General features: G+C 43.6%; 1 protein-coding gene across 1 annotated transcript in view; it reads right to left on the reverse strand.

The window, feature by feature from the left end:
- Positions 1 to 982: 982 nt before the first annotated feature.
- The window catches only part of cntn1a (contactin 1a), a 112,577-nt gene continuing 85,708 nt past the window's right edge, over positions 983 to 27,851 (reverse strand). The window contains exons 13-24 of the mRNA XM_063197501.1: positions 27,206 to 27,333; positions 24,619 to 24,788; positions 20,946 to 21,069; positions 13,585 to 13,746; positions 12,686 to 12,835; positions 11,469 to 11,539; positions 10,272 to 10,506; positions 8,251 to 8,354; positions 7,332 to 7,518; positions 6,501 to 6,619; positions 5,306 to 5,462; positions 983 to 5,118 (exon numbers count right to left, since the gene is read on the reverse strand). Of these exons, the coding sequence (XP_063053571.1) occupies positions 5,036 to 5,118; positions 5,306 to 5,462; positions 6,501 to 6,619; positions 7,332 to 7,518; positions 8,251 to 8,354; positions 10,272 to 10,506; positions 11,469 to 11,539; positions 12,686 to 12,835; positions 13,585 to 13,746; positions 20,946 to 21,069; positions 24,619 to 24,788; positions 27,206 to 27,333 (1,690 nt within the window). The 3' untranslated portion in view covers positions 983 to 5,035. The remainder of the gene's footprint in view (positions 5,119 to 5,305; positions 5,463 to 6,500; positions 6,620 to 7,331; positions 7,519 to 8,250; positions 8,355 to 10,271; positions 10,507 to 11,468; positions 11,540 to 12,685; positions 12,836 to 13,584; positions 13,747 to 20,945; positions 21,070 to 24,618; positions 24,789 to 27,205; positions 27,334 to 27,851) is intronic.

The raw sequence follows: 27,851 nt of genomic DNA on the forward strand, positions 1-27,851 counted from the left end.
CCTCCTAGGCTCCACACTGTGTGGTCTTAGGGCTCTGATGGTTATACAGAGCAATTGAAGAGTTCAGATGCAAAACCCCCTAACTCCATTTCTGAAGACCTGCACTTCTATATTTTTAGAGAAACCAGTTGTTGGTTTGGTTTACATTCATGGACTTAATAATACATATAAATAGTTATATTACATAAATAAAATAAAAAATATGCAATTTTGATAGCTTTGTATTAAATAAAAATGAACTAAGATTAATTTCTGAAAAGGCACTTAGGGGGTTTTGCATCTGAACTCTTCAATTGTTCCAAAGACAATCAAACCCGGTCTAGGTAGACAAATGCTGAGGCACTCAAGGTTGCAAATTTTACTTTTTTTACTTAAAAAAAGTAAAAATGGCAACCTTGGGTGCCTCAGCATTTGTCTACCTGGACCAAGTTTGAGAGCCCCTACACTGATAAGTGCCAAGGGAAAAAGGTGACGACCCAGAAGCACTCCAATTACCTGCTTGTGTTCAAAAGGCATGTCTTACTTTTGTACCACTCTGTTGATGATTGCAAGAATTCTGCATGTTTTATTTTGTAGGTCTAATTGTTTTCTCACAAATGTTCAATGTATGTTTGCAGGCAAGCCGACAGGGTGGGACAAAGCGCTCAATTGTCCTGCATGGACCCTGGGGGGTGGGGGTGGGGGTGGGGTGCAGAATTGGGTCATTGTACATTGGGTTACATTGTATGTATTGAATGGAGGATCTTTAAGATGACTTTATCCCCGGCCCAATCAAATCGGCCAGGGGCCTGTATACGTTTGTATGCAAACGCTGTGTCAAACATGGATTGGAAATAAAACAAACACATTTTTGCAAACTCATAGTTAACTACTTTATTGTAATTCATATTTCATTTCAAATCCAGCGCCGATGAGAGAGAGAGAGAGGGAGAGAGAGAGAGAGAGAGAGAGAGAGAGAGAGAGAGAGAGAGAGAACGAGAAAGAGAGAGAGAGCTGAGTTTTAACGCCCAAAAGTTTTTGTGCTGTGAACATTGAAGTATGGAAGCTTCACACACATCAACTCACCCAGTGGTAAAGAAAAAACACTACACCTAGTGTTTCATGGAGTGAAGACAGTTGGTTGTAAGGATGGGGTAACATATGAACATTGGCAGGTAAAGATCCTTCTGTTAGACCCTCCTCAGAACTGTCTGGGTATCACACATTACAACATACCATTAGTGAATATACACACAGCAAAATGTCAGCAGTGTCAACTCATCACACTATGAGTGTCCATGTAACACTCCGATTGTTTAATTAACACTGCAACACTTTCTGTGTATTGACACCCTTAACTCTTGTCGGACAGCAGTGAGGAAGTTGAACCCCTACTGTATAAGTGTAACATGAGGTACGGAATGCTTACTTCCTGGGCCCAGTGGTCCGGCAAAGTACAGTACACGCATGAGTGAAATGTACAGTTGGTCAGTCATGTTTGATTTTTTTTCATCTCTATCAATCGCTAATCATTGGAACTAGCTGTGACAAAAAGCAGATGACTTTCAGATTACATTTTTTTTGACAGGCTGCCATCTTGGATGAATAATCTTGTCTCCACAAAATAAACAAAAAAATCAAAACAAAAACAAAAAAGTTTGGAATTAAGTGGAGTTATACATATTGTGTATGTCCATCACGTTGTTAGAGTATATAGAGCTCCTCACGAAACGGAGATGTAGGCCTACCACTTCTCCCAGAGTCATGCAGCAGAGGACAAACGTACATGTTTTATTTTTTTCTTCAGAATATCACAGATTGCAAAAAGTTAAAGGCATTCATGCATTTGGCAATTCTTTCACTGATGATTCGCTGCATGAAGGAGACAGGAAAAGCACTTTGTGGTGGTTCTCGATATACTCATAAAATGGGATAAGCGACAGCTATAGGTCCAGTCACACTTGAAGAGGCCCTCACTCTAGCTAGTACGTGGAATCCCTCGACGTTACATCAAATCTCAAATCTGACTTGTGTTTCTAATGACTCCTGTATTTCTACTGTATAGTGACATACAGGGATCACTTTATGGCCATGCGGCGACTCTTCCTCACTCACAGTGCTGTAAACCTGCTTTTTTAAGAGTCGACATACAAAAAAATCATTTCACACAAAGGATCTCTCTTTAGTGCCCTGGCGGTACCTATGAAAATGCAGCATATGGAAACAAAATATACCTCTATCATCGTCACATAAACCGCAGGTCATAATGTCATTTACCAACAATAGAAGTACATTATTTGACATTGATATATCTTTTAACACTTGCACTGAATATGTTATAAAGACAAGGAAAAAACACAACCAGCTTTTTAAAAAACAAACAAACAAACAAAAACCAGTACAAACATAAGGTTCTTATGAGGCGGGTTCACATACAGTAGTAAAGGGTGGAATGCTTGTTGTCTTTCCATTATTTCGTTAACTGATACAAAATAGGATCAATGATAAAGACAGAGGGGACAGGTTACAGAGCTAGGCAAGTTGTTATCTTCACAAATAATCAGCTTTGTATCAGGTTGCTACTAGTATAGAGGATCAGTCATTGTATGTTAAAAAGTGCTTTACTGCAAGTACTAAGAATAGGATCAAAACGATAAAATTCAAAATGTTGTATCAAATTGTAAACAGGCTGTTGGCTGTTTTTAAAATGTGAATATTTTGGCTGTACTTTTGATGTCAGGGAAATCAGTATTTTAGTTTGTGTCCTTCAGCTACAGTAACAAATCATAACGATTTTTTTAAGATCAAGCCTACTATGATTACTGTTGTTTTTCCTGTTGAACATACAGCACATATGACTTTCTAAAGCCCTCAGCACTGTGCTGTGCATGGTAGCGACACTTGGGACAAGCCATTACAACACAACTAAAAGTTCAACTTGAAGTATAACTTAAAGTAAAACTTAAAGTTACTCTACTCTACAAACGAAATGAAAGCGTTAAATCTAAATGTTAACATTCTTTACGGAGGATGCGAGGCCGAGGTTCTGTTGACTCATGCATGGTAAAGGCCTGATTGTGCTTCGTAGCTGTCCTTTGGAAAAGCTCTGCCTATATTTGTGTCTGATCACTGTAATTGGGCCACATGGACGATAGGAATGACATTAACAAAGAAATGGCAGCACAGTCATGATCTTGGCATGATGGCACAAGCCCCCAAAAGACCAATTTGTGCTTAGTACCTGCCCTTTGGGAATATTGTGTCCCTGTATGCGACTGATTCCTCCCACAGATCTCTTGGGTGCACAGAGAGCAATACAGCAACAGTTTTGACAGCACAGGCATACTGTAACCTTGGCAGGCTGGTATGACACAAAAGGCCCTGTACCTCCTTAGATACCTCCTTTGGGGAAATAAAATGTGTCCCTACTTGTGACTGCCCCAGATTGTACGGTACAGTGGGTTCTTTTGGGTCCCAGGATAACATAATCCACAGCTTTTATACAACTGTAACTGCTGTGGATATATATATTTTGTCAGCCCTTGGAAGCCCTATAGTGGCCTATGGGCCCTGTGTTGCCTTTTGAGAAGCTATACACCTCAGGACAGATCTGTGATTATGTGGGTAAACGAACCTCGTACAGAGTCGGTGGAACAATGCAGTAAAGCAATGGCAACGCAATACGGGTCTTCACATCACAGCACACAACGTGATCTCTAACTTGCCATGGTTCTGACACAATGGCACAACACAATCTCAATGTAACCTTATCACAATTATTCTGGGAGATGGCACTGACCAATCTCAATGTAACCAAACAGTATAATAACCGTGATATTTGAAGAGATGGCTCTACAGAATCTCAATGTAGTCATATTGTTTTTTGTCATGGCTGCCCTGATGTTGCGCTTGTGTTTGAAATCATAAGTTGCACGGGGTAGTCATTATAAGCGTCCTAGCTCTTCAGCGCCACAGACATACACTGTATATTGAACTTACTTTGACAAACACAGATAAATGTGCTTCACTTTGAACATATACAGCACTCTCAGCCGTATTTCTGCAGTCAAATGGACATCAATAATAGCTTAGCGTTTGTATTCCCCATTCCGGTAACATGACTACATGCACAGAAAGATATTACTTGTACTGAACCCAGCTGCTTAAGTCCAGGTTAGGGCAATGGAATCACAATTTTTTTTTTAAATAAAAAGGATGAGTGGGGTGGATATTCCATCATGGAGAAATCAATAGCTTGTAAATTATTGCATATATATATATATATATAATTATAATATTATTAGCATCATAGGAGCTTCTATACAGAAGGTTATGTTTAATATTGTACATGTATGTATATGCCTGAAATGTTGGGTAATTCGATTTGATCTGCAAATGCTTTATAATTCAAACAATAACAAATGGAAAAGCCACTTAATTGCAAACTACATGTAAGACAATTTCCGACATCCCCGCACCTATCTTTCACCGTGAATTACTTGCATCAGGTATGGAGTGTTCTTAGTTGAAGACCGGCAGCCCATCCAGCAACACAAATCTCGTAATCATGCCCGAACAACAATGTATTTAACTTGTTTTAGGTTTAATGACCCCCCCATGCATATGGGAAAGCGATGCACCGTGCCTCAACAAATATAAAAAAAGAAACTACAAAATCATGACCCACCCACTTCCACAAAAGCAAGTAGTTCATCCGTGAAAGATAAATGGAGAGAACGATATAAGGCATATTCAACAAGTTTGACAGATCTCCTTCACTGCTCATCCAAAGATATAAGATGCTAACTATGGGATATCCTGGATGTCCATGTGTTTGTTTTGTTTCTGGATCTGGGTCATCAGCCCTCCCCACAGTTAAGTCTTTTGTTGTAATTCCACGTGTGTATTCCAGGGTGGGACATATGGCATTTTGGTCGTGAGGTCGAAACCAAACAGGTCTGTGGAGAGTCCTCACGGGCAGCATCCTCTTAACAATGTCCACTTCACCAGAGCCCAAAGCCAGGGCGGTGAAGACAGGTAAGAACACGCGCTACATTCAAAGTCCAATGCACAGCAGAGCCACTGAAAGCAGTGCAGCCATGCTCAGAGACCGAGTGGCCGTTCCGGCTCCAATCGACGCTGAGAGAGAGAGAGAGAGAGAGAGAGAGAGAGAGAGAGAGAGAGAAATCAAAGAGTGAGTACAGCAAATGAATAACACCCAATTAAGATGAAGCTCATTCACTATTCACATGTACAATTAACACTATACACATTCACAATGAGGTGTTATGAAAAAGGAAAAGAAAGGAATGTGTTGATTGGCTACCTTCGATTCTCTCCTGTGCCACTGGACCGTCCCCACCTTCACTGTGTGCACGGACCTCCACTAGACCAGGCCCGTCCTTGGGCAGTGGCAAGTCTATATGCTGCTTTGGCGTTGAGTATAAAATCCCTTGGCCATGGGCATCTTGTCGATGGAGAATCTGGAAAACCATGAACAAAAATCAAAGAAAGGGGAAAAAACATATGTACTTATTACTTACTAATGCTTTAATACAGGGTTTCCCAAACTGTGGTGCGTGCACCCCCAGGGGTGCATGGCCTTAAAGGGACACTGTGCAGGAAATGGTCAAAAAAGGTACTGCAACTGTGCTGCTCATTGAAACTGTGCCGCCTATTGCCACATTTGACCTTTTCATGATAGTTTAGTAAGTATTAAACTAATGTTTTCTAGTATGGCCCAAGTAAAGTCATTTTTGCAGCAAAAAATGGGTATTTCTGGAAATTCAAAATGGCGGACCATGGAGAAGATCCCCTTTTCATGTATGAAAAGTGCTATTTTTCCAGTCATGAAGAATACTTAGAATTTTAAGCTGGTGATAAGTATTCATGAAAAAGGTAACATTAGTGAATGGGTAGCATGAATTCTGGAAATAAACAACTAAAAATCTCACACAGTGTCCCTTTAAAATGTGTTTCTCTTTGTTTTCTGTTGTCTGTCTGCCTACTTGTACCGGTATGTCTGTCTGCCTGATAAAAGTGCTGTATGACACTTCATTTGCCTGTAGCTTCTTACTGCAGCAGGGGTCGCCGGCGACCCTATTCACTTGCTGAAAATGCTTAACTACATCATTGCTATGACATTACAGAGACCATAGTGCTGCGCTAAATGGTTAATTTGGGTGCATTGAGTGATTGAAAGAAAGATTAAACACAACTTTTTCATGTGTTATAATCATAATATAACTGTACACCAAAGAAGACCAATAACCATAAATGTAAAGTAGTGTTTTAGCACAGGCCCAAATGTGAAAGAGCGCCACAGAGGCTCCTGAAAGAAAGATTAAAACAAAATTATTCATGTATTATACTTATCATGCAGCTCGTCATAATATGGTATTAAAATATGACTGCACGTACACCAAAGAGGACTTAAAAGTTAAACCATAAAAGTGAGGTTGTATTTTCTGTCACTGGGCCACGGATGTGAATGTCACAGAGGCCCAGGAAGGGAACCTTACCTTATAGCACTCCACCTTGGACTCGTTGGCCAGAGACTGCACCGGCTCCCACACGATGTTCACCGTGGCCCCGCCGGGGTTCGCCTTTTTACTGATTATCTTAGGGGGTCGACTTGGTGCTGAGCGAAATAAAAAAGAGGGAGGACGTTGCTACAACAATAAATAACATTATTTATTTAACGATTTCTTAATGAAATAAAATGTGTAATTTATACTAACCTAGTTACTAGACCAACCCGACTAGACCAACCCATATGTGTTTTTGCCTGATATTTTGTTCATAATGCACATATTTAGTTCTTTGATATGTGTTCAATATCAATATGCCTCAATTTTATAAAATGCACATCGACAGTTAGCCTGGGCGAATAGCCGACTGTTGACTCTGTCAATCAGTCTGGCAAAAGCCATGAGGAGTCATGAGATGGTCTGATCTTACTCTATCATTTTAAGTAATTGTAGATCCAAACTCAAATTAAAACCCATATTGTGCTTTATTAGCATGCCTGTTACGTTATAGCGTTGCAAAAGCATACAAATCACTAAACGAAAGTGTGAATATAGTTACCTTAACCAATCGGTAACAGAGCTCTCGGGTGAATTCTACGTCACCACTCTCAACTGTTTGCTGACTGGCGAAACACTGAGAGAACCGAGCTCGAGGCTTTTGCCAGACAATGTGCGGAGCCATAATCTTTGGGTGGAGTACAGAGGATGGCGTCGCGAGGCTAATCGACAGTAGGAATACAGTACAATATTCCACATATTAACTTTTTCATAAAGATGGATTGATTTTGTTTCCTGTGAATACAGGTGTGTAGATGGCCTTACGTGGCTTCTTGGTTGAAACCTCCACGCGTTGCGGAGGTCCCAAGCCGGCCGAGTTGAACGCTCGCAGCTCCATGATGTACTGTGAGTTGGGCTTCAGCTTCTCCACCCGAGTGTGGTTGTCAATGCTGGAGACCATTATCGGCGGGTGGGTGGACTCGTGCTCTGTCGTTTTCCTCCAGTACTTCAGCTGAAAGTCACACACGCACAAACACACGCACACACACACACGCACGCACGCACGCACGCACGCACGCACGCACGCACGCACACACACACACACACACACCGAGTGAGGAGGAGTTGCATCACCCAGATTTCATGCACAGGGTCTGGGTAGACTAGGAGCTAGACACAGTGTGGTGTTGCCAAGTAATTATTATCCATGGATCCATGACTAAGAATAAATCGCCACCAGTTTCTGAGCCCTATGTATTCGAAACTGCTTTTAAAAGCACACATGCAGAAATTTCCAATGCAAGAAGGCACTAGGTGCTTGAATTCTAGGCACATTTTAGATTTCTTTGTTTCGTGTTATAGCCAAAAATGTCTTTTTAAGACTTTTAAAATGTCATACTTTACGCAGTATCTCCATACATGTGATCCAATTCTGAGACTATAGTATATCCTTTTACATGAATGAAAAGCATGAGGTTTTCTAACTTCCTTTTGCACAGAACCTCTGTTTTAACCTTATCATCACCAACATTGTAATGGCCATGTCTCAACATGTTACTTAAGGCCCTCTGTAATGTCACAGCAATGTTATCATGATGTTGTATTATTTATTGGTCGTGTGGTGGGTACTGTACGTAGGTGGACATACCGTCCATTTTTCACGTTCATAATTTTGTGAGTTCATAAGCTCTTTTTCTCTGGTTTGCAAAGAGATGAACAGTCGTGTGTGTCATTTCATTCCTACCTGGTATCCCTCAATGGCCAGATTCACCATGGGGGCCCAATGCACTGCTGCTTCTGTGGCGGACAAGGCTCTGCCTTTCACGTCATTAGGAGCCTCTGTTGGAACTGCAACGACAGACACACAGTTACATCATATTTGATAAATAAACAGTACACCTAATACATCCGACAAGAATAGCGTGCAATGAAAGGTACAAATTTGGACCTTGTTTTTTCCCCACACATTCACATGTTTGTATAGCTATACACATTGTTTGTAGTTATGTGAATGAAAACACCAAAATCCATCGTAAGAGAGGGGACACATCTCTGAAAGAATACTATTTTGCAACCCAAAGGGATTCTTTGTTGTGCTAACTCGCACAGTAATACAATAATCATTGTTGTCCTGTAAATCATTTTGCACAGGCCTTTGTGACATTCCAACTAACTGCACGAACACACCAAATGCGACTAGAGCGACAACAGCGCCGGAGTTAATTAACTTTGTATGATGCTGGTGACAAAAGAGAAAAAAATAACCATTTGGATGACTAGAGGTGATAGTTTGCAGTTGAACTTCGGCAAATATTATGGTAATGAGCCATGATGCGGTTCGGCAACAGCTTTAAATGGTCATTCTGTTGACTTGACGGTCACTTGTGTCGTTCTCGTCTCGCCAGGAAAAAGTCCAGCTATCCTTTGTAGCTTTTGTGTCTTTTGGTGTGTTTGTGCAGTAACCGAAATTCCCATTTCAGGGAATAATGAAAGCTTAACCCATTCTGTCCAAAGCCTCATGTGAGGCTTCTATGCACTCTGCCCGTCCCTGCACTCGACACAAGGACCTTGTGACAAGGTGAGTTCCAGCCTGCGGCCAAGCCTTTGCCATATCTATTTCCTCAGCTCCCGAAGACTTCAAAAAGCAGGCACGGCACCAAGTATGTGCCAGGGTCATCATCCAGAGGTGCATGGCCTATAAACATGTTTTTCTCAGGCTTAGCTGGCTGGTCACATCCAACCACAGGTTAGTGTCTGTGGCAACTTTGTAGGAGGATTAGAAGGAAAAACTGACCTGGGACCTGGCCATGGCCTCGTCACAATTGTCTTTCAGTAGCTGTTAATATTCCAGTTTAAATGCCTCAGATCCCTGGCCGAATTAGCAGCTTATTGTTCAACGCAACACGGATCACAGCTTATCCTGGCAGTGACAGACGAGGAAGCAGCAGGCTCCCATTCAGAGAGGACTTAAAATTCTTCAGATTCAGGAAAGTCAGGCCATTTGGAATTAAATGTCTTACACACACACACACACATGCACACGCACACGCACATGCATGCACGCACGCACGCACACACGCACACACGCACACACACACACACACACAAACACACACACGACACACACATGCACTCATGCGCACGCACGCGCACACACACACACACACACACACACACACACACACACACACACACACACACACACACACACACACACACACACTCTGTGTGAGGAGCCGAGCTGATATGTTGGCATTGAGAATAGTGTGAGCACAATCCCTGATAGAGTGCTTACAATGAATACTATGTGTTCATATAGACATTCAATGAATGTGACACATGTATGAAATTAAATCAACCAGAGTGCAGGTAATACAAGAGCCATGGCAAGAAAGAATAAGAATAAGAATAAGAATAAGAATAAGAATAAGAAGAAGAAGAAGAAGAAGAAGAAGAAGATGAAGAAAAAGAAGAAGAGGAAGGAGGAGGAGGAGGAGGAGGAGAAGAAGAAGAAGAAGAAGAAGAAGAAGAAGAAGAAGAAGAAGAAGAAGAAGAAGAAGAAGAAGAAGAAGAAGAAGAAGAAGAAGAAGAAGAAGAAGAAGAAGAAGAAGAAGAAGAAGAAGAAGAAGAAGGACGAGGAGAAGAATGGAATACAATGAAATATTAAAATATGATGATGTAACATGTAACATGTTTATTACAGTATTTGTACACATCAAGTGCACACACTTTGATCTTTGAAAAAAAGAAAAAAACCCAGCTTACCGTCCTGTGCTGAGTATACAATGGCAGTGGGGCTGAAGGGGCCCTCTCCTTTGCGGTTGAAGGCCTTCACTTTGACCTCAAACTTAGTGAAGGGGGGGATGGCGGGGTCCTTGTGCACATAGCGCCTGGCCTGGGGGTCTGCCACCATCACTTTCCTCCACTCCACGTCGTCCAGGGGCCTGAAGGCTATGATGTAGCCCGAATCCTTGCCGTAGAAGTACTCTGGCTGCATGGGCTGTGGAGCAGGGTCAAAACACACTCATACACACAGACATACACACAGATATACACACATAGACATACACCCATAGACATACACACACATACATACATACACAGACATATAAACATGCATATGTGCAAGTGTGCACACACACACACACACACACACACACACACACACACACACACACACACACACACACACACACACACACACACACACACACACACACACACACACACACACACACACACACACACACTACTTCAGACATGAGCATGTGAAGGGCATCTTCTTCATGCTCATAAACAAAAGCTTTTCAATCTCCATTCAAAGAAACAACTGTCACTTAGCTTGATTTAATGTAGCGAGACTTCCACTAAAATTGCAATTTTCTTTAACGCCTCGTTGAATCTATCAAGTGCCACCACCAGCATACGCAGAAGCTAATGTTTGAGATTTATCCCAGCGGTACTCAGGCTAGATTTAGTAATCAGCCTTGAATCAGAAGATTAACTGCAGGCCTGTGAGCACTTTTAACTCAGCAGCAATAATATCCCCTCACTTCTAACAAGGCCGGCAAGAAGGCAGCTTCACGCCAAATGCTTCACGCCAAATGCTCCTTTTTTGACATTAGAAAAAGGAAGCAAATGCCATGCAAAGTATAAAGAAGTATAGATGATGAATGTATGGGTGCATGCGTGTGCGTGTGTGTGTGTGTGTGTGTATATGTGTGTGTGTGTGTGTGTGTGTGTGTGTGTGTGTGTGTGTGTGTGTGTGTGTGTGTGTTCTGTAACTGTCTAAGTGGACTTGAATCTGGATCTTTCACAAAGCGAAAGACAGAGAGAAAGAGAGAGAGAGGGAGGGAGAGAGAGAGAGAGGGAGGGAGAGAGAGAGAGAGAGATCAAAACAGGAGCTAAGGAAGCAAGAGAGAGACAGAAAAGACAGAAAAGAGAAAAAAGGCGAATTCTCACCGTCCATGTGATGGTCAGCTCCCTGCTGGTTCCTCCACCTCCACCAACACCCGAAGGAGCCACAAAAGGCACTAAAATAAAACAAACACAGCAAGACGACACTCTCAATTTCCACCAGCCAGAGACCCTGTCAGCCTATCAGAACAAAAGACCCAAATATACTGTAGGTACAGTATTATACACTCTGCTACTGCTTCTCATTTAGCTGTCTAGCCAAACACTGGAGTCCTTGACAAATACCCTAATGCCAGTGTCAAAGCTGAGTCCAAAAACCTGGCTGTTACTTTGGGCCTAGTGCCACAGGAAGAGGAGGAATGTCAGGAGGCGGAAGAGAGGCAGAAAGGAAAACCATGAAGAACCTGTGGGCCATACCACACTACCACACTATTCCTTCACTATTCACACACGCACGCACGCACGCACGCACGCACGCACGCACGCACGCACGCACGCATGCACGCACGCACGCACGCACGCACGCACACACACACACACACACACACACACACACACACACACACACACACACACACACACACACACTACTAAGCTAAATCAGATGTAGTGTTATATTAAGCAGTTTCGTGTATTTTATCATTCATGTACTATATTTTAAATGTGCGGTTTGGAACACTGGACCACATAAGCAAAAGAAAGGAGAAACATGCTCAGAACTTTAATGAAGACAAATGCATGGGGGGAATACAGTCTGGGAGACTGAATGATTTAGGCCATGGCTGTGTGAAACATAGATCCAGTAATCCAATCAAAATCATGAATTCATGATCATTTATGATTTTGATTGGATCACTGGATTTACTGGGATTTTTTGCATAAACATCACTTGCCTTGCCAGTCTACAAACCTTATTTATTTTAATGGATATCTGCTTGACAGGAAACTGAAGATGCTATTGAGAAAAATAAATGTAGCTCCAGGGAAACAAATACTACAAAATACTACAATCAGCCCTGAAGAAGGTTGCACACGACCGAAACGCCTCGGCTATCAATGGTGTCCATGTAATAATAGAGGACTTTTAATACGGACTTCAGAGTGCCTCGGACCCTCCCTCTCCACTTCAAGTTCACAATTTTGGATACCAACGGGCGCCTGAAGGTTTTACGCAATTACCCCACAGACGCAACTCATCCCCTCTCTCTTTCACTACAAAATGTCTATTCTATTCTATTCTATTTAGTGCTGGACTAACTCACTTGACTCCAAGGTTGTGACCTTTCTCGAGGGGTCGCTGGGATCTCCGGAGCCAAGGGTGTTGGTGGCGATGACCCGGAACTCATACTCTGTGTAGGGGATCAGCTCCACCACGGTGGCAGTCTCTGTGTTACCTTCCACGGTCGGGGGAGCTGAGAAAAAGGGCACAAGAGCGGAGTCATTAAAGATGGGTCAGTGAGCTTAAGGTGTGTATACAGAGTGCTAATACATAAAGTAAATGGGCTTGGCAAAAGGGCTAATAGATACTAGGGCTGCACAATTAATCGAAAATCGTGATTCAAATCGTGATATCGAAATCATGATTTAAACGTGGCAATAGTGACCGGCCTTCCAGTGTACTTTAAGCCAAAACACGCTGACAGGCGGGTGTTTCTGGCTATTATCCTCTACATAATTATTACAATTCAGTTTTATTTTGTTCATCTCATATATAGGCTAAGTCATTCTTGGTTATATTTCATTTCGTGATTTACAAGAAAATTCAGTTGTTTCATTGTTGTTCAATAATCGTGAATTCAATTTTGATCCAAATAATCGTGATGATAATTTTTCCATAATTGTGCAGCCCTTTCACTCCACAATGAACAAATCCTATGCAATTCTGTTTTATACTGTAAAGGAACCCCACAGTTCAGAGCCTACAGAGCCTATGCACTTTGTAACTTATGCACTATGTCTACATTGATGACCCAATGTTTGTTTACAACGGTTGACATTGGCAACTAAATAATCTTTAAAATTTCCCCTCATATCTTATTCCGTTAATATTTATTCATGCAAAGGACAAACGCTGACAATGTGTTCCCAATCAATCATAGAGTATGAGTGTATCTCGCATACGTGCATCATTGATCCAAAGGCAAGATAAAAGATCTCTTACATGTGACAGCCACTCTCCACGGCCCATTTGAGCGCAGGTCTCGATACTGGATGGTGTACTTGGAGATGGGACTGTGGTTGTCTTTGCCCTGGCTCCAGATCAGCCTCACTGACTTTTCTTTCACCTCCTCCAGACGCACTCCCCCAGGGGGACCAGGGGGACCTGGGGGAAGAGAGGGACAATCACAAGGCCTCTTACTGCATTTTGTTCCACCTATGCAAACCGAAAAAAATGTTAGTGCATAACATTAGTATGGCATAGACATTCATGCATACTGTTTGGCCAGTGGAAAACGCTCCATCATAACAATAGAATATTACTATGAATTTGCAAACATTCTGAGATATGGATCGTGTCTTAAAGAATAAGTCCAAGGCAGAAGTAGAGATAGTCATGCACTCCCACACGGAGCCAGGTCAAGAGGTTCATCATTTTCATGCAAGGGCATACCTCATTCTCCACAATTAGCCCAACTGTTTCCATGGGACAGCTTTCAAAACCAGACCATCGGAATGGCAAAAAAAGAGAATGTGCCTGTCCCTGCAACCCCCTAACCCCACTGCCCCCAAAAACTAGCCCTCATAGTTGAGCTAGAGATAGAGAGAGGGAAAGAGAGAGAAATATCAGTTCCATTCCATTAGGCTAACACCACATCCCACAGGACATCTGATTACATTCCGCCATGGCGTTTCATGTTCATCAACCAACACATTAAATTACAAATGTTGGCAGCAGCTCCATTTAAAACACATTAAGCTTTTGGTTTTTGGGTGAGGACTAAGGCATCATTAATAGACGTGGCTGCCTGTTAAGCAAAGGCTAAGTGGAAAGCTTTAAGAAGCCATTAATCCTGGCCTTATTTTCTTTGGACGGGGCTACCCTGTTCTTTCCAAAGGGGATAGAGGAAAAAGAAGGGGGGAGGAAGAAAGAAACAGAGTGGAGGGAGGAGAAAAAAAACTAATAGAAAATCCAGACTGTTAGTGTTAGCTTTGAAAGCTTGTGCCTTTCGGCTAGAGTCAGAAACGAAGCAGTCCATCTTTCATGTCAATGCATGGAGCCATTCATCGCGCAGAGCCTCCGGAGAGGGTGGCCTTCTAGCTTCCATTCCAGCTCCTTCATTCAAGCCCATTTTAGCTTTTACTGTGGCGAATCAGAATGACACTCTTCATATAAAATAAGTTAGGGTTTATGTCTTTATTGTGGTGACTTATTTTTAGGCAAAAAGTAACAGGATACTTGACAGCACCCACATTTCAGGAACATAGCTTTCCTGTGGCACCACTGAACTGAAACGAAATGTTATGCAAGCATTTAGAGATGCATTTTAATGAATTCGGCTATCGCAATTAAGTAACCTATAGCAATTATAATAATAATACATCCAAAATTCATTGATTTTCAATGTATTTCACACAATCTCAATCAAAACTTACACTCCTTTTGCCAAACAGATCTTTCACCTCCTTAGCCAATCAAACGTCACCACTTCTCCCTAAAGCAACGTGCTGATTGGCAGAGAGAGTGTCAGGTCCAGCACTTTCATGTTTCCCCTTGCCAGAGAGCCAGGAATATGCTAAACGAACTGTGCCAAGAATATCAGAGAGAAGACAGAGAAAATCGAAGAGAGAGAAAACCATGCCTATTTAAAGGATCTTTCCGGGAAGGGTGAGTTATCATCACAGACAGATATGCCGGCAGATAAAACAGCAAGGGGTCTTTATATCTAGTCATTAAATGTGTTTTTTCACAGTGCACTAATTTAAGAGCTGTGTCTAATGGCGAAGCAGGGGTTAAGTGTGAGGGTAGGGTGGGCCACGGTGGAGCATGGTGTGGGGGTTGAGTAACAAATTTAATGATCGTTGTGTCCGATGCAGGTGTGCAGGTGTGTGTGTGTGTGTGTGTGTGTGTGTGTGTGTGTGTATGTGTGTGTGTGTGTGCGTGCATGTGTACGTTCTTGCTTGGGTGCGTGCACAGTCACACGTGCATGGCCTGTGTGTCTGTTTGTGTGATTCGTGGTGGAGGGTTGGTGGTGGTATGCCAGGGATGGTGAGTTGCAGTGTGGGGATTGGCTGGCTGATAGTGAGGGAGGGGGGTATGGGGTAGGCTGATGGGAGATGGTGGGAGGTAAGGCTGGTGGGTAGGGCAACTAATTTAATAACAAAGATTAAGGGCCTTTCCCATTTGTATTTTTCTACCCCATACCCCTACCCCTTACCCCTTACCCCTCCAAACGGAGTCTGCCTGTCCAAACCCCTCCTTTTTGAGGGCTACAAAGCCCTTCACCTTACCCCTACCCCTCTGCCTTAACGACTATTGGGATACCCCTACCCCTACACAAAACGGAGGGGGAGGGGTAAGGGGTAGGGCCAAGGGGTGAATTGAGATTGGGCCTAAGTCTGCTCCCCTTTCTCTATTTTAATGTGACATTTTGGGCAGAAGGCTCTGCCCTGAAACGTCACATTAAAATATAAAAACGGTAACCCGGTGTTGCTGACTATTTGACTTTGCTAGTCCAGCACCCATTTCGAGACGGATGTGTGTGTTTTTTGTGAAAATTAGGATGACTACCGCTAATAACAGCTGTGTCTGAAGGAGGAGTGAGGTAGAGTTGGTGGTTGGGGGGGTGGGTGTAAATGGTGCTCAGCAGTGGGGTAATGTGACTTCCGCTTGTTCAGTCAGAACTATGATAGCAAGCCCACACACACACACACACACACACACACACACACACACACACACACACACACACACACACACACACACACACACACACACACACACACACACACACACACACACACACACACACACACACAAAGACACACAAAACACACACACACACACACACACACACACACACACACACACAGCACACAGCACACAGCACACACACAAGCTTGTACACACACGCACACAGGTGGTTCTCTTCAGGAGGGCTCACTTCCTGCCGATCTCTGACAAACCAACGCCTTTCATCCGTGCCTGCCCTGCCACCACCGCAGAGCACAGCAGCCTGTGTGTGTGTGTGTGTGTGTGTGTGTGTGTGTGTGTGTTCCCAGCTTCATCTAGACTGTCTCTAAGGATATTTCAAAAGGTCCTCCATGATGAAGTGTTAGTGACTCTTGGGAAATTTTGGAAGAATTACTCTTTCTTCCTCACTAATACACACACACACGCACGCACGCACTCACGCACTGACACACGCACACACACACGCTGATGTATCCCCTTTGATGATGAAGCACTGGCCAGGTACACACTTGCCGCACAGCAACACTATTAGGAACCATCACACACACCCACACACGCACACACAAGGGCGGGCAGGCAGGCAGGCAGGCAGGCAGGCAGGCACGCACACGCGCACACACACACACACACACACACACACACACACACACACACACACACACACACACACACACACACACACACACACACACACACACACACACACACACACACACACACACAATCCTCTTTGTTGATGAAGCGCTGGTGGGTAGTGTACACACTCCCGGCCACCACCACACATTTGGGATCCGTCACTCTAGTCAGTTTGATCAGATGCACTTAGTCATCCTAATGAGCAGGCTGCCTCCGCCGCTTGGCAGCGCCAGCCATTCCTGCTATTTGTCATCATTACCTGGACATCCTCCCCACACCTCAAACGAGACGAGCGGAGGCTGCTGCCGCCGAGAAACGAATGACGGCAGAATTTGGCTCCGTCTACCCTTTACGAGACAGCCATGAAGGATACCTGGCTGGGTGTCCATTGGAGAGTATATGTTGCCTCCTGTGCTCGCTGTCATCGCAAATCAAACGGAGCGCAGGGGTGATAATGATGGGTAACACTTTATTTTAAGGTTCCTTTTTATTTGTGTGCAGTAAACCCCAACACTGTTCAAACCCAAACCCATACACTGTTCCTAATTAAAGGGGCACAATGTAGTATTGCGTAGTTTGAGCGGTGCCCATGGCATGCCTGTCTCAAAATCTACACTGTCATGAAAAATGCTGTTTAACTAAGCTTTTTCATCACATAATGCCAGCAGTTGATAGAAATGTGAATATGTATCTGACGGTACGGTAGGTAAAGCATCATTTTCATATGAGAAGTGTTTCCCGAGACACTCGTTCAGGTCGCTCAGTCAAAAGTTACATTTGGGGTTCTCTGACAGCGTACCGTGAAAGTGGTCACGAGAGTCATCGTTCACATACTATTGACTCAAATAAGTGTCGGCTGACTCGGGACAGTGATGAATTTAACTTTCAATCCTACATATTGGCCCATTAATTAAAGGTGCACTGTGTAGGATGGTGGCCAGAGTAGGTATTGCAACTATGCTGCTCAATGAAACTGTGCTGTCTACTGCTAAATTGGATCTTCATGAATATTTACAAAATAAAAACCGAATATTTACATGTATGAACAAAGCACAAAGTTTTGCAGCTAAAAATGTCAAAATAGCAATGGAGAAGACCCCTATTTTCATGCAAGAAAAGTGTAATTTTGCCAGTCAAAATGAATACTTAGAATTTGATGGTGGTGGTAAGTATTCATGAAAAAGGTAACATTCGTGAATGGACAGTATTAATTCTGGAAATAAATAACTAAAAATGTAGCCAAATAATGACATACAGAACAGACATTTTGCTGGTTATTAGCATGACCTGCCGGGAAAGAGAATAGAGCTATTACATATTACATGACGTCTAAAGATATGTACTTATGGCTTATGCTTAATTCCGGCCTGTCTGGGATGTGGCTGCGGACGTTGGTTTTAGGAAAACCATCTCTTACTTTCCCCCATAAAGGCCGATATGTCATTGCCGAGTAGGCTGGCGCCCTTCGACAACGAGCAGACGGTAACTGAATTTAATGGTGTTGCTTTTATACACAAAAATGGTCCTGGTTCTTGGTGGCTCTGGGCTCGACTGTGGGGACTGTGGGCACTGGCACAGCACCGCGCCGTGTCCCATTTGCAACCCGGAGAGACTCGTGCGTCACCCAGCTGGCCAGAAAAACAAAACGCAGTATGAAAAATAAAAAATCCCATTTGGCACCCAGGCAAAAGAGCTTGTGCTTCTGTGGGCGAACAATAACCTTTTCCTGGGAAAGGAGGGTGGACAACAGGACTTCTTCTTTTGCTTACCAATGCTTGCAGTGTGTTGGAAAAAAGAAGAAAAAAAATCCAGGTAACACACACAGACTGACTGCCAACGCCAAAAGAATAATCTACATGGGTCCAATTTCGACAAGTTCAGCATTTTATATTTCCCTCCTTTTCTTCAGACCAACGTGGCTAGTCGTGAACAAACCGCAGTGGATATGCACAGAGATTTGACATGCTGGTGTGCCACTTTAAAACCGCTGCAGAATTGCATATCAGTTTCATTACCTGGGTCAATGACGCTTTAGCAGTAGCACACGTCAGGGTGGTACAACTACAGCTAATGCCACTGTTGTATGGATTAAATTACATTATTTTGTTTTAGTGGATCATCTTTGACAAATATTCATTGCACTACATTAAATACAAATTACTGAAACATTTATGGACGTTTGCTGTGATTGTACCACCTGATATCTGAGCCCAAAAAAACATAATTGATTAACCCACTTGCGTGAGAGTAAGTGTGAATGTACAATTGACCGTGTGTGTGTGTGTGTGTGTGTGCGTGCGTATGTGCGTGTGCGTGCGTGCGTGTGTGTGCGTGTAACTGCGGTTAGGTGTGACCATGGGTGGGGTGTGCTTCCCATCCGTCCCCGGAGTGCAGTGGTGGTAAGCTTGTGATGGCCTGTAGAGGGAGCTGAAGTACAGTCTGGCTGATAGATTTAAGGATGATGCAGGCCTGTACGTCAAGCACCGACAGACAGGGCCTTATGGAGCATACAGTACAGTACAGACTTCACAGCTTCTGCAAGCTCCCAACGAAGCATATTGCCCATAGCCAGAACAAGCTCAATATCCAGGTTGAATTCAAACCCGTATTACTGCATGTGCCCCATAGAAAAGTTGTCAGTTGGTTTTAGAATTTCAGGCTAATTTGGCACGTAAGAGTGGTTGTTTAGAACAGTAGTGTAAATAAAGTAAAGAGAGTAGAGATCATGTATTGATTCTGAGGGGGCAAATGAGCTTGCGTTGTACATTCTCAATGTAAATAATGCATGTCAATATAAAACCTGAGAAAGCACACTGAGAGATACCGATGCCTATCATAAATTGCATTACGCAACACTAATGCATAGACACAGTGAAGTATACTAGAGCTTTTTTCTGCTGACGCTACACACACCCTCCTTCTCATCATTTCAGCATTTTAACTTCATTGACACAGGGCAGTGTAAAATGGAAACAGGAAATGAGTGGGAGAGAGAGAGAGAGAGAGAGATGGGGTAGGGCTGGCAAATGACCCAGGCCGGACTCCAGCCCGGGCCCCATGGGGGTGCAAGCCCATATATGGATGGATGCCATAGCACGCTGCACCAGGCACCCCCATCCCCCCCACGCCCATCTGAGCGTCCACATGTAAGACCTTCTCTTCCTCCTCCTCCTCCTCCTCAACCTGCTCCTCTTCCTCCTCGTCCTCCCTCTGCTCCTCGCCTGGCCCTCTTTGCTGGCACACTCAGGCCATCAGCTGCTCGTTGGCACTTCCTTACACATCCGTTCTAAATAAAACCTCCTCATTTCACATCGCCAGCACCATTCCATCAGGGTTCTATCAGACCTTAAGAGGGGGAGCAGCAGGCGCTGCCAACGCCACACTCCACTCTGCATTACTCCTGCTGCTGCTGCTGCTGCTGCTGCTACTGGATTTACGAGGACGGCCATGATGACTGGCACAGTTAATGATGCCAATCCTGCCACTGCTACCGCCTACTTCTGTCAAACCCACCAGCTAGGCTGTCGACAGAAACGAGACCGAATTAAGATGTGGACAGCCTGCTGGCCTTAAGAGGCAAACAGTGGAGAGAGACGGGGCCCCCTATTTAGTCCGGCAGTTAAATCCATCAAATCTAGTTATTGGACGCAATTAATGGTACAGGTAAGATGGAAAAGTTAGAAAGGTACTGTATCTATCTACAGTTTATTGGTGCATGTGCACACCTCTGTTTACTCTTCCAGATGTCAGTTCATTTTCTCATTCACTCAAGTCATGGTAGTCAAAATAGTTATGGTAGTCAAAAGGAGTTAAGAGTTAGGCAACTAGACTTCTCTTTCAGTTCAAAGACGTTTTACCTTTTTTTTTCCTAATGCTTCCTCAGTTCTCGGCAGATGAAAGCCTTTTGGATGAAAAGTGAAACGTCTTCATGCTCCGTGTAACTCTTCTGACTTACTTGACAGGCAAGCACTCACCTCTGACGACCAGGTCTGCGGAGGCGGTGACGTTGTCCACTGGCGTCTGGGCAGTGCAGGTGTAGCGGCCGGCGTGCTTCAGCTGGGTGTTCTTGATCTGCATCTCTCCACTGGAGTCTCCCTCCTGACCAGACGAGAATGCAAAAGAAAATGGCGGATAAGCAGCAAAACACAAAAAGCTGTTTACAATGTCATGGCTGAAAAGAAAAGCAACACGACCAATCCACAAGCTATTACATCATCCTAACTTGTGTGAAATAATTTCACCATGTTCAAGTTTGATTATATGTTTGTTATTTTTTTGTCTGTCTTTTGCGTTATGCCATGAGCATATTGGAACACGTCCACAGCTTGCACAAGTTGCACTCAAAAAAAAAAAATATCGACGCTGTACCAATGACATCAAAGGCTCGACATCAAATGTCAAATTAATTTGCCATGGCATCATTCCTCCTGTCCAGATTGTGACCGCCACCCCTGACCTTGTGACCTCTCGACCTTTATGACCCTGAGTAGCTCATCATTGTCATGCTGCATTTCTAATGAGTAGCCATGTCGATGTCACTGGATGTCCCTGAGGATGCATGAGACGCATATGGGACATGCAAAACAACATTACATGTGTGACCTTGACGACACCATGACCTTAAACTTAATCAGACCTCCAGCAGCTAGTCCAATCAGTTCATGAAGCACATGCGGTGAATAACTGTGGCAGGCTGGATAAAGATCCATCCAGCAATCCCCCCTCTGAGAGATGACAAGAGATCACTGCCCACGTTTACGTTGACGTTTTTCGTTCCCAATTAATAATTCAGAATTAAATAGTTCCATCGAGTTTGCATTACACTTTCATTTAATTCCGAATTATGAGGTATTCATATGACGTTCTCAAAGCGGACTTAAGCTTTATTCAGAATTAAAAGGCGTTCTTTCGGAATGAAATGTCTCATGTAAACCAGACCACTGTGTATGATGTATACTTCTAGAGCAGGGCTGTCAAACTTGTTTCGGTTCATGGCCCACATACAGCCAATTTGATCATATGTGGGCCGTACCAGTAACATAATTATAAAATATCACAAATTTCTGATTCTAATCGGAATCACATTGCAGTCAATCCTCACCAGGTGGATGACAGCGGGTTTATCAGGAGCATTAACTGTAAATAACGAGCAAAAATTGCTCTCATGTCCTGAAAAAAACGTATAAACTCTGTAGTTTTATTTTTCGGTACAAGTCTGGGGCCAGACTGAACCATCTGGCGGGCCGCATCCGGTCCCCGGGCCTTATGTTTGACACCCCTGTTCTAGAGCTTTTGATGCACGCACAAAAATAGTACTATATGTTCCCATGAAAAGTTATCCACTTTGATATGCTGTGTGAACTTATTGAAGTTGAGAGTACAAGCACATCTAATATTTTGCAGGTGAAGGTGAAAGTTCCACGGTTTATAAAGCATGCTGCTGCTCCGAGGATCTTATTTGGAGTTTGATTTTATTTAACAGATTTTTTCATCAGGTCTTCATCAGGTCAAGTTATGTTGTGTGAGCTTTTCACTTTTATTAATCTCACAGACAATGGTTTATCAGTTATTAAGCTCTGTTGATAAAGATTATTATTACAGCGACTGTGTCTGTATCTTAATCCGAGACCGGGAACTTTTGCTGATGGAACAAGAGCTACTAGAAATTCTGCATGTAATAATCTTCTCGGTCAATGCACACGGTAATCAAACAGCAGGCCTTGATGTGGATCACTCCCCTTGCAAGCACTTCATTCAAACGAAAGTCTGCGAAAAACCCAGGCACTTAATTTCAGAGTGGGGGCACATCTAATTTCACAGTTTCACACAATGTTATCTTTAGGCGTTGCTTTGAGCCGATTCATCAAAATGTTTCGAGACTCCCCACTCTGCCAAGCAAAAGACCGCGTTCATATCTGACGGTGCAAATCCATGAGGTAGGCTGACCTTTGCTGACCCCCTTAGACAAACTTTCCTCCTTTTTCCCAGACTCAGTGTTGTTTCCCATTTGAGGAGCCACTGAGAGCTCTGGACTAGTGCCAGGCTATTCTACTACACCAGCCCATCCTCTCCTCTCCTCTCCTCTCCTCTCCTCTCCTCTCCTTTCCTCTCTCTTCTCTCCTCTCCTCTCCTCTCCTCTCCTCTCCTCTCCTCTCCTTTCCTCTCTCTTCTCTCCTCTCCTCTCACTCCAGTCACTCCTCCCACCCTCACACACCTAAACACCCAGTCCAACAACAGGCACCAACTAATACTTGATGACTGACACAGGGCTCTATAATTTCATATGCACCACGCTGGTTTACATCCCTGGCTTCCCGATTATTTATGTCTGGGAGAGGGGTTAGCGACAAAAAATAATAATGAATAAAATAAAAAAATTGAAAGGGCTACTGTTGAAAGGAAATGCTATTTTTAGGTGCGTCGTAACTCATGCAGGCCACTGGTGCCACACAAATAATATTAAGTGGCACATAAAGTCCTTGTGGTGAAAGGGAAGCAGGCCTCCGACTCCAGCGCTCGACATGAATGGAGCCTGCTAAGGGCCAGTCGTCAATCATCGATCTGCTAAAGTGAATTAGGGGGCGACGGGAGTGGTGGCGGAGTGAAGGAATGAAGGAGAGGAGAGGAGCAAGGAACGGAGGAATAAAAAGCAAAGGAATGGGAATGAGCATTCATTCGTACGTACAGCTGGGCTTGGCGTGACTGATTTACGGAGAGCGGGAGCGGGAGAGGGAGAGCATCAGATGGGGAAATCAGAGGAAGGCATCAGCGGCTGTAGCTATCATTAATCATCGGAGCCCGTAGTGTCTATACGTTAATGGACTGCCAATGGCCTCGGCAACGAGATCTGAGTGCAGGAATTTTCTGCACGCATAAATTGTCCTGGCACGTAAAATAAATAAATAAACAAATAAATAAGCAAGTAGGCTAAATAAATAAATATAGCTAAAAGCAGAGCAGGCTGGGGATAGAACATGACAAATGACTGCCCCATGGTGGTCAAAGTAAAAGTACACAACTACAATACAATACGCTCCTATTTCTACATTATACATTTCTTTTGCTCTATGGTCTGCTGCCTCCAAATGATTCCCACTTACTGCACACTAATTTACAGTGATGTATGACCTCCACTGAATGTCACTAAAAGGCCAAAGCCGATACTGCTACGTGCACAAGGAAGGATTCAATATCACCATAATGGACTACATACTAACCAATTAGACTGATAACCTTGTGAAATGTTTTTACGCTCTAGTCATAAGTCAAAGCTGCATAATGATGTACGTACATAGTACATAGTGTGTATGGACTACAAAGTACGTAGCCAACAATTATTAGATAGATTACCAGTGCAAATGACCTATGCAAAATGCATGTACCCTCCCACCATATTTCACACTGGTGCAAAAGTACAATACATACAGGCATCCATACATAGTATATGAATCACATATGGAACATATAAATTAGACCAATAACCTTTGTGAAATGTATTTACCCTTCAATGATATTTCTCAGCTGCATACTGAAATGTAAGTACTGTGCAGTTGTACAATACATACTGTTTATATCCAGAAGTCCCTCTGCATTTAATATCCTGTGCTCACGTACAGCATCTGCTGGGGAGGGTCGAGCTCTACTTACCACTCGTTGGTAATGCTCGCGCTCCCTATCAAAGTCAATGGCCCGGCCATCCAGAGACCAGATGAAGGTGATGTCAAGCGTGGTGTCATGCGAGGCGGCACACTGCATCCGAACGCCCTCCCCCACCGTCACGTCTGCGTTGGACGGGGCCAGCGTGATCTTGGTGGCATCTAGGGGAAAGCAGGCATATTAGATTTTAGTGTTGTTGAGTGGTATTCAGAGGTGTGAATGCTGTAAATATACACACAGGAATTGCTATTGTGCTAGTAGGATTTAACAGCGGTAAGCCGCTTATACGCATGTACTAACCAGCACATACATGCTCACAAACACTCTATTTAAGTCTGTATGGACTCTATCGAGTAATGAATAAAGTGTGATACAAAGTCACTGAGCAAGCCTCAGGGTTCGGTAACAGCAGTAAGTCACTTTCACCACCAGAGGGTATGAGAGAGCTGGTCATTGCACACAGCGGGATCCGCTATCTCAAAGAGGAGCAGGCACAGATATGCTGTGGCGAGGCTTAATCCATGACCACAGGGAGTCTGGATACTAACTCGGCTGGCACACACATGCCCATGAGAGTCTGCTTTGTGCACCGCTTTAATACCTTAAAAACAAACAAACCCACAATATTGTCCAAAAAATGGGCCCAGTTATTGGTTTTCAGGCGCTGCATTGTTTTTTTTTGTTTTTTTGGCTGTACCTACTTTGTATTGCTCAAAGTGCTAACAAAGACCATGTAGCTGAAAATATTACATGTGGGAAAAACTGAATTAAAGGATGATAAAATGGAGCAAAAATGAACAGACAACCTCCTTTTAACGATCACGTCAACCCATGACTCCAGCACCTGTATTATACGCTTACATCGTTACACACAACTATTAAACCCTAAACCTTTCATCACATGTGGCAATAAAGCACACCAGACCACCACAAAAAACAAACTCACAAACAGAGACACAGACAGAAGCAGAGACGCAATCTGATTGTGAAGCAGCAGCTCATCTGATAGGAAGCCCTTTGCATTTTAAATGTGATAAGCACACTTGACCAGCACAAACGGGCAAAAATTGAATTACTGCGGATGGGGGGGCCCTCTTCAGATGTAATCACTCTAGCCATCTCCACCAATTTGCTTCACCCATCTATTACGCGGCCATAAACAGCTGTTGACATTCCTACTTGGTTGGTTACCATGTCAACCACATTTCATTAGGCGCGCGGTAGCCCAACGATGTCTGTGAAGAGTCGCGGCCACCCTACACACACATGAAGCCTTCCACTACAGGGGAGGGGATGGGGGCCATGACAAATGAACAATAGATTGAAATAAAAGATGATAAAAGCATAAAAGAAGCAGTGTGGAAGCAGCTGCAAATGATGATCAGGTTTTTGTTCCTTTCTTTCATCCACACTGCCTCTATCATCCACACTCCCACTTGGTTTCTTTCTTTCCTCCACACTCCCACTGGCTCTACCTGTGCTGCCTGTGACACTTTTTTTTTTTTTTTTTAACTCCAACTCCCATTGTGACACAGCACTCCACAGCACACAAGTGCTCACTGCACACTGCACACAACAAGATTGCATTTATGCCTCAACTGTGAAACTGTGCGGCAGCCCCCAATGGCGCCCCAAGGGAGCAGTGCGGCGGGACGGTACCATGCTCAGGGTACCTCAGTCATGGAGGAGGATGGGGAAGAGCACTGGTCAACTACTCGCCTCACCAACCTGGCGGGTCGAGAGTCGAACCGGCAACATTTGGGCTACAAGTCTGACGCCCTAACCGCTTACCCATGACTGCCCACATGTTCAAATGACTCAAAATGCAAGCATCACATGCTATCAGTGGGTTTGATGTTCTCTACTCCACTCTTTCAGCCATACACAACAACAACCCACACAAAAGACAAACAAATGATCTGCACACTGACCTCACTGATATGTCGTGTTGGTGGGAGTTATTGTTGGTGTATGCGGGGGCAGTGTGCAAGGAACTTATCATTCTGCATCACAAATCAGGGGTGCATTTCTGGAAAGCGTAGTTGCTAACTATGTTAGCTACTTTGTTGGTTGCAATGCAACTTCCCATTGGTAACTACCGAAGTTGCTAACTACGAACAACTACGCTTTCCAGAAATGCACCCCAGAGTTGAATAAAGTAGAAGTAGAAGAACTCGCACAAATGTAATTACAACACTAGTGATGTGATATTACCGGTACATGGATTCAACTTTGTAATATCACACTATGAGTGTTGTAATTACATCTGTAAAAGTACTTCTACTTCCACTTCATATAACTCTGTCATGGGTTTAAAAAAAACACTGTGCTTAGTTAAGAAGATAAAGGTGGCTGAGACAGTACATGGTGGATTTTCATATGGCAATGTTGAAATGTTAAGACATCTCTTAGAAACTGTTGCTTAAAGTGGTTGACGAGGAGGATTTAAGGTCTGTTACTTGACAGTTAAGTGACTGCTGAACATGTGCCAGTGAATGCTTGGGGGAGCTGTGTAGGGGGAGCTGTGTAAAAACAAAACAAGCAACTAAAAACGGCCTAGTGTCTCTTATATACACACCTGTGACGAGGAGGGTGCCCGTGCTGTTTCCTTTCCCTCTGTCGTTCTCCGCAAAGCAAGTGTAGCTCCCCTCATCTGCTTTGGTAATGTCATTAATCTCCAGGGTGCCATCTTCCCAAATGAACATCCTGAGAAGAAACACATTCACCATTTCTGCAAAAGTAGTATACTTTCCAGATTACAGTTACTTACAATTTACAGTTGCTTTCCCTCAAGCTATCAAAGCACTAAACGAGGTGAACTATTAACCAGAAGTCATCCAGCCTTGGTGTGTAGCGTGTGCTATGAGTAATAATGTTAGGCTATGTTTTTTGGAGGGTTTATTGCTGTTTGCTGCTGTCTGTTATGCCTGTCTGTGTCTTATATCTGGTACCAGCATTTGTACTGCAAACACAATTGCCTCATGGAGACAATAAAGTTCTACTACTACTGTATACTACTCTTCAGTCATCCAAATGGTTGAATACAAAATTGTCTCTCAACTACACAGAACGGTGCTCCTATCATCCAGACCTAGTACTCAGTGTAGTTTTAGTCCATAGAGCAGAGGTGGGGAACCATTTTCATTCAAGGAGCCACTTGAAATTCTTCCAAGGGCCGTAAACGTCCTCCAAGGGCCACGCTGTGAACACACACCAGGATTTCC

Source organism: Engraulis encrasicolus, chromosome 4, assembly GCF_034702125.1.
Source record: "Engraulis encrasicolus isolate BLACKSEA-1 chromosome 4, IST_EnEncr_1.0, whole genome shotgun sequence".
Classification (NCBI taxonomy): domain Eukaryota; kingdom Metazoa; phylum Chordata; class Actinopteri; order Clupeiformes; family Engraulidae; genus Engraulis; species Engraulis encrasicolus.